General features: G+C 37.7%; 2 protein-coding genes across 2 annotated transcripts; both read left to right on the top strand.

The window, feature by feature from the left end:
- Positions 397 to 1,912, top strand: LOC18768257 (aspartic proteinase nepenthesin-1). Its single transcript, XM_007199997.1, has 2 exons — positions 397 to 1,009; positions 1,098 to 1,912. Exons 1-2 carry the CDS (start codon positions 397 to 399, stop codon positions 1,910 to 1,912), a joined length of 1,428 nt encoding a protein of 475 aa, XP_007200059.1.
- On the top strand, positions 5,276 to 6,788 carry LOC18768892 (probable aspartic protease At2g35615). Its single transcript, XM_020553606.1, has 2 exons — positions 5,276 to 5,885; positions 5,974 to 6,788. The coding sequence occupies exons 1-2, from the start codon at positions 5,276 to 5,278 to the stop codon at positions 6,786 to 6,788; spliced, it is 1,425 nt and encodes a 474-aa protein (XP_020409195.1).

Genomic DNA, 7,380 nt, shown 5'->3' on the forward strand with positions numbered 1-7,380 from the left:
TGTAACTATTGAATACTTCAATATTTTATATATTTGTATTTTCTATTCCAAGCCCCCTAACTTTACAATTCTAACTCCGCCCTTGATTGCACATACATGCATTTTCCAAAGACATTTAATTATTTATATGCATCAATTTAGTATAGAAAAGAAAGGACGAACTTTTTTAGTAAATTTGCTCATGTGGTAACGGCTCATTGGGAAATTTTTTTAATTTTATATTTTATATTTGATAGGCAAATTTAAGGTAAATAAGCTGCTCATACAGAAATGCAGGCTACAATTACCATACTGGACTAAATTTAATTCCCCAGCTAAGGCCATATATATCATGTACGTACTATAAAAAGCAGCAAGCACTATGAGGAATTACAACAACTAGCTATGAGGCAGATAATGGCAGCTGCAATAATATTGCAATGCATCCTATCACTTGGCTTCTTCCTTGCTTGCGTTTGCGTTAATGCCGCAGGGAAACCAAATGGCTTGACCATGGAACTCATCCATGTGGACTCGCCGGCATCACCTCTCTATCCGGGAAATATTTCTTATGAAGAAGAAATCCAAAGACTCACAGACCGATCCATTGCCCGAGCTCAACACCTTCATTACACCTTGGCATCCCTCGGTAACAATAATGTGTCACAAACTATAATCAACCCTCTTGACATTCGTCCAAGACTCGAATTTCACCCTTACGGCTCTTACCTTGTACAAGTTGGGATTGGGACTTTTGATGCAACTTTCCCGGCAAGGTCATTCAATACATACTACTTGTACACTGACACTGGAAGCATCCTCACATGGGCGCTGTGCGAGGATTGTCTCAAGCCTGGAAACCAATGCTTTCAAACCAAAGAACCCCCTTTCCCTAACAGCAAGTCCAAATCTTATGTTGCTCTCTGTTGCAATCAAAACCCGTTTTGCAAGACAGGCCAATGCACCGGTCCTTACTGCTCCCAGCACGATGTGTACATGGGCGGCACCGTTGTCAATTCTATTCTTTCAGGCATGAATATTTTAATCTTTTTAGTATTAATTCTCGAAAAATATCGCAACTAACTAATAAATGACAACTGGTTGCTTTGCATGCGCAGCTGAAAATTTCAACTTTTTGTCAATTAGTGGGCAGCCACTGATGCTTCCAGGCGTAGTGTTTGGTTGTGCTTATGACACCAGGAAAATCGGTTTTGGAAGGCTGGAAGAGTTCAAGATTGCAGGAATATTGGGTTTGGGATATGCTCCGATTTCCTTTCCACTGCAACAATCCTATCAAACTGGTAAAGTATTCTCAATGTGCCTAACACGCCAAAGAGAGATCCAAACATATCTCAGATTTGGTAAGGACGTCCCCACACCACCAGGTGGTCTGCGTGTCACCAAATTAGTGTTCTTCAAAGACATACCATATTACTACGTCAATCTGTTGGACATAAGTGTGCATGGACAAAAGCTTCTCATAGACCCAAATGTGTTTGCTGTACGAAATCAGGGCACAAGTGGCGGCTGCATCATGGACAATGGTAGCTCATTTACTTTTCTCATCAGGCCTGCTTTTAATGCTGTGGTTCAGTTTCTGGAGATGTATTTCATGCGCTTTCCTCGCCTTTTTAAGGGTGGTAGGCCTCTTGGGCCCCCTTTTGAACTTTGCTACAAATGGATGACGCCGTTGCCACCTCTACCTACTTTGACATTTCACTTTGAAAATGCTGACCTTGTGATCAACCCAGAGGACTTATTCATAAAGGTGAATGCTGAGCAGCAGGGGAACTATCTCTTATGTTTGGCCTTCATCGCCGACGATGCTCGTACTATTCTTGGATCAGTGCACCAATCCAATTACTTATTCATATATGATCTTAACCAGAAGCTGTTGAAGTTTGCTCCTGAGGATTGTTCTAAGAATTCTTGATCACCTCAAGCTTGATATATCATGTAATCTCTCTTTCATTTTCATTCCATCCATGTGCTCTTTTTTTGTTCAAAATAATTAGTTCTTTTGCAACCTTGTAGATTTTTTAAAATGTTTTAATCACCTCAAGCTTGATATGATTCACTACCACCACCATGTCTCCACCACCACAACTAACTTGTCACGGCCAATTACTCCCACCGCCATTGTCGCCACAAACAATCAACCTCACTCTAATGTATTGATAGGCACAGTAAAAATTGTGCGAGAAATGAATCACACAACACCATAACACAATATTGATAGGCACAATAAAGACTAATATACCTACTACTAAAATTATTTACCTATAGTTTCAAGTATGGACATTGACATTAAGTATCACAAAAAATGATAGGTAAATTATTATCCATAAAAAGAGATAAGTTATTATTCATAAAAGATAATAGGTATATTATTATCCATAAAATAATAGGTACAGTAGAAAATTAATAGGTATATTATCATTCATGAAAAAGAAACAAATATATATGTTGATTTAGAAAAGAAACAAAAATAATCATGAAATAGGTAAATTATTATTCAAAAAATTTAAAAATCAAGTAACCAATAAATCAAACGTTAAAATAAAGATTAGTTGTGTTAAAATATTAGGAGATAACACATAACAAGCATAGGTAAAAACATGAATTTTTTCTATTTTAATGCCAAAAAAAGAAGATAAAAACTTACTAACAAATCAACTTTATGCTAATCACCATTTGAAATTTAAAAATTTAATGAAATGGATAGACACGTATGGCAATTGAACATGTATATATAAACAAAATATGCTGAAAATAAACTCAACACAATAAATGGAGACAACTCTTCTTAAATATCACATGAACGGTTTGATTATTGTGTCTTGCGTCACATTTATAGAGAAACGAATGGAGTGGCCAACTGTCTCGCCAAATGGAGTTCCAACATAACTTGGGTCTATATACTTTTGATCATGTGCCTACTTGGGTGTGATCCTTTCTAATGGATGATTTGTTTAAGGGTGCCCAGGACCTGTGCGGTTTGTCCTAATTCTGTTTGGTTTTTCTTTTTGGGGCTCGGCGCCCCCATTTTACCCAAAAAAAAAAAAAAAAAATCACATGAACAGTAAGTAGGGGTAATTTAGGTATCTGAAAAATATTAAAACCTTGATTAGGTAAGTAGCTTAGTTGGATCCTAGTCACTGAACTTTAGCCAAAGAAACATATTTTGATGGGTTGCGGACTAGGAAAAATGAATTTGAGTGAAACCCCAAATTTTCTATTTTACTTTTCCAAACTAGGGTTAGAAGTTCCATTATCTCTGTCCTGTGTCCTCCCTCTCCTACAAACTAGGGTTAGAAGTTCCATTACCTGAATGTGACGTCGTTCTTCCACCATCCCAATCCAAAGCTCCCGTTCTCCAATTCAATATGGAAAAGTATTAGAAGGGCTTAACAGACCAACAAATATATGCAGGCCACCATTACCATACTGGGGCTAAATTTAATTCCCCAACGAAGGCCATACTATAAAAGCAGAAAGCACTTTGAGGAATTGTGAAAAACATGAGGCAGATAATGGCAGCGATATTGCATCACATGTACTTGTTTGCTTCCTATGACTTAGCTTCTTGTTTGCTTGTGTTAATGCCGCAGGCAAACCAAATGGCTTGACCATGGAACTCATCCACGTTGACTCGCCGGTATCACCTCTCTATCCCGGCAATATTTCTTATGAAGAAGAAATCCAAAGACTCATAGATCGATCCAATGCCCGAGCTCAATACCTGCATGCTACCCTGGCATCCCTCGGCAACAATAATGTGTCACAAACTATAATCAACCCTCTTGATATTCGTCCGAAACACAAGAGAGGGGCCTTGCTTAGTAACTAAAGGGTAACCATTATTAAGTGTGAATAAATTGCCCGGCACATTGAGATTTGCAGTTATAAATGAAGTCTTAGTCATCCTCTGTTCTGTACTGGATGTTGAAAGAGCCAGCGAGCACCACTCGCTCACAACGATGCTACTTAAATGGAAAAGGCAGAAATGTGAAGCAATTATCATCGATTAATTATGCCTTCCTTTCTATGACCTGGCAAGCTTAGCTTTGTACCAATTTATTTTCTTTTTCCCATTTATTTTTGCTTCAACTTTTATGAGCGGCCATGCCTGCTATGCTTGTACACTTGTTTAGGTTCCTAATTTCGTGTTCAGTTATGGGCATTGGGCATACTTTATATGATATCCCCTTCATTCTTCTCTTCTGTGGTCAAGTTAATTTTCAAATATGCATGTATGTGTGTGTGTGTGTATAACTACACTTTTCTTACACTTTTCGCTTATGGGGTTGGTATTTCTTGATTTTCTTTGTAATCTAGTGCATATGCAGTGGCCCTGGAATAAGCTGAAATTGCAACAGAAGGGGCCCTATTGCATAGAAGAAAGTGTATATCTTTCTGTTTCTCATCTTTTTAGTTTGTTATGAAATGCAAAGTTTTTATTATTTATTATTTCTTTTGTGGAGAAAATACTCCAATTAGTTTACTTACTAGAACTATACTTGTTGGTTTTAGCAAGCAAGTTTGAGTTGAAATTTGTTATCGGACATTGCAAAAGTCTTTATAAGTCTTGGCCATTTTACTAGAATGGTTTGGATTGAGCCACATGGTGGAGCACGCATGAACTCGACCTTCTGTTGACTTGGACTGATCGGATTTAAATTAGTTTTTGCCCAAACAAAACCTAACTTTAATAATATATTATCAATCAAATTATCTTCTAAGAATTGCAATAGTTTGGTTTGTTTAAGACAAAGAGAAGAGGCAAATGTAGGTGACTTTCATAAGTTGGTGGGTCTACACTACACATAGCAAGCCAACTTTGTTTGAGCAGGAATATGAATATTACTTGCAAGTTTTATGATATAACTTGAAATTCAAATCTGTTAATTAGTGTAGAGGACAAAAACAAATTCCATTTGTCACTGAGTAAACATACATGCATTCTCCAAATACATTTATTTATTTATATGCATCAATTTAGTACAGAAATGAAAGGACGAACCTTTTTTTTAGTAAATTTGCTTATGTGGTAATGGCTCATAGGGAAATTGTTTTTATTTTTTTATTCAATTTTTGATAGGGAAATTTAAGGTAAATAAGCTGCTCATATAGAAAAGTATTATATATACATAGAAGGGTTTAATCATATGGACAACAAATATATTACCATACTGGGCTAAATTTAATTCCCAAGCTAAGGCCATAGATATCACGTACGTACTATAAAAAGCAGCAAGCACTATGAGGATTGCAACAACTAGCTATGAGGCAGATAATGGCAGCAATAATATTGCAATGCATCCTATCACTCGGCTTCTTCCTTGCTTGCGTTTGCGTTAATGCCGCAGGGAAACCAAATGGCTTGACCATGGAACTCATCCATGTGGACTCGCCGGCATCACCTCTCTATCCGGGAAATATTTCTTATGAAGAAGAAATCCAAAGACTCATAGACCGATCCATTGCCCGAGCTCAACACCTTCATTACACCTTGGCATCCCTCGGTAACAATAATGTGTCACAAACTATAATCAACCCTCTTGACATTCGTCCGAAACTTGAATTTCACCCTTACGGCTCTTACCTTGTACAAGTTGGGATTGGGACTTTTGATGCAACTCTCCCGCCACGGTCATTAAATACATACTACTTGTACACCGACACTGGAAGCATCCTCACATGGGTGCTGTGCGAGGATTGTCTCAAGCCTGGAAACCAATGCTTTCAAACCAAAGAACCCCCTTTCCCTAACAGCAAGTCCAAATCTTATGTTGCTCTCTGTTGCAATCAAAACCCGTTTTGCAAGACAGGCCAATGCACCGGTCCTTACTGCTCCCAGCACGATGAGTACATGGACGGCACCGTTGTCAATTCTATTCTTTCAGGCATGAATATCTTAATCTTTTTAGTATTAATTCTCGAAAAATATCGCAACTAACTAATAAATGACAACTGGTTGCTTTGCATGCGCAGCTGAAAATTTCAACTTTTTGTCAAGCAGTGGGCAGCCACTGATGATTCCAGGCGTAGTGTTTGGTTGTGCTTATGACACCAGGAAAATCAGTTTTGGAAGGCTGGAAGAGTTCAAGGTTGCAGGAATATTGGGTTTGGGATATGCTCCGATTTCCTTTCCACTGCAACAATCCTATCAAACTGGTAAAGTATTCTCAATGTGCCTAACACGCCAAAGAGGGATCCAAACATATCTCAGATTTGGTAAGGACGTCCCCACACCACCAGGTGGTCTGCGTGTCACCAAATTAGTGTTCTTCAAAGACGTACCATATTACTACGTCAATCTGTTGGCCATAAGTGTGCATGGACAAAAGCTTCTCATAGACCCAAATGTGTTTGCTGTACGAAATCAGGGCACAAGTGGCGGCTGCATCATGGACAATGGTAGCTCATTTACTTTTCTCATCAGGCCTGCTTTTAATGCTGTGGTTCAGTTTCTGGAGATGTATTTCATGCGCTTTCCTCGCCTTTTTAAGGGTGGTAGGCCTCTTGGGCTCCCTTTTGAACTTTGCTACAAATGGATGACGCCGCTGCCACCTCTGCCTACTTTGACATTTCACTTTGAAAATGCTGACCTTGTGATCAACCCACAGGAGTTATTCATAAAGGTGCATGCTGAGCAGCAGGGGAACTATCTCTTATGTTTGGCCTTCTTCGCCGACGATGCTCGTACTATTCTTGGATCAGTGCACCAATCCAATTACTTATTCATATATGATCTTAACCAGAAGCTGTTGAAGTTTGCTCCTGAGGATTGTTCTAAGAATTCTTGATCACCTCAAGCTTGATATATCATGTAATCTCTCTTTCATTTTCATTCCATCCATGTGCTCTTTTTTTGTTCAAAATAATTAGTTCTTTTGCAACCTTGTAGATTTTTAAAAATGTTTTAATCACCTCAAGCTTGACATGATTCACTACCACCACCATGTCACCACCACCACAACTAATTAACTTGTCATGGCCAATTACTCCCACCACCATTGTCGCCACAAACAATCAACCTAACTCTAATGTATTGATAGGCACAGTAAAAATTGTGCGAGAAATGAATCACACAACACCATAACACAATATCAATAGGCACAATAAAGACTAATATACCTACTACTAAAATTATTTACCTATAATTTCAAGTATGGAAATTGACATTAAGTATCACAAAAAATGATAGGTAAATTATTATCCATAAAAAGAGATAAGTTATTATTCATAAAAGATAATAGGTATATTATTATCCATAAAATAATAGGTATATTATTATCCATAAAATAATAGGTACAGTAGAAAATTAATAGGTATATTATCATTCATGAAAAAGAAACAATTAGATATGTTGATTTAGAAAAGAAAAAAAATCATGAA

This window comes from Prunus persica, chromosome G8 (assembly GCF_000346465.2).
Source record: "Prunus persica cultivar Lovell chromosome G8, Prunus_persica_NCBIv2, whole genome shotgun sequence".
NCBI classification, from domain to species: domain Eukaryota; kingdom Viridiplantae; phylum Streptophyta; class Magnoliopsida; order Rosales; family Rosaceae; genus Prunus; species Prunus persica.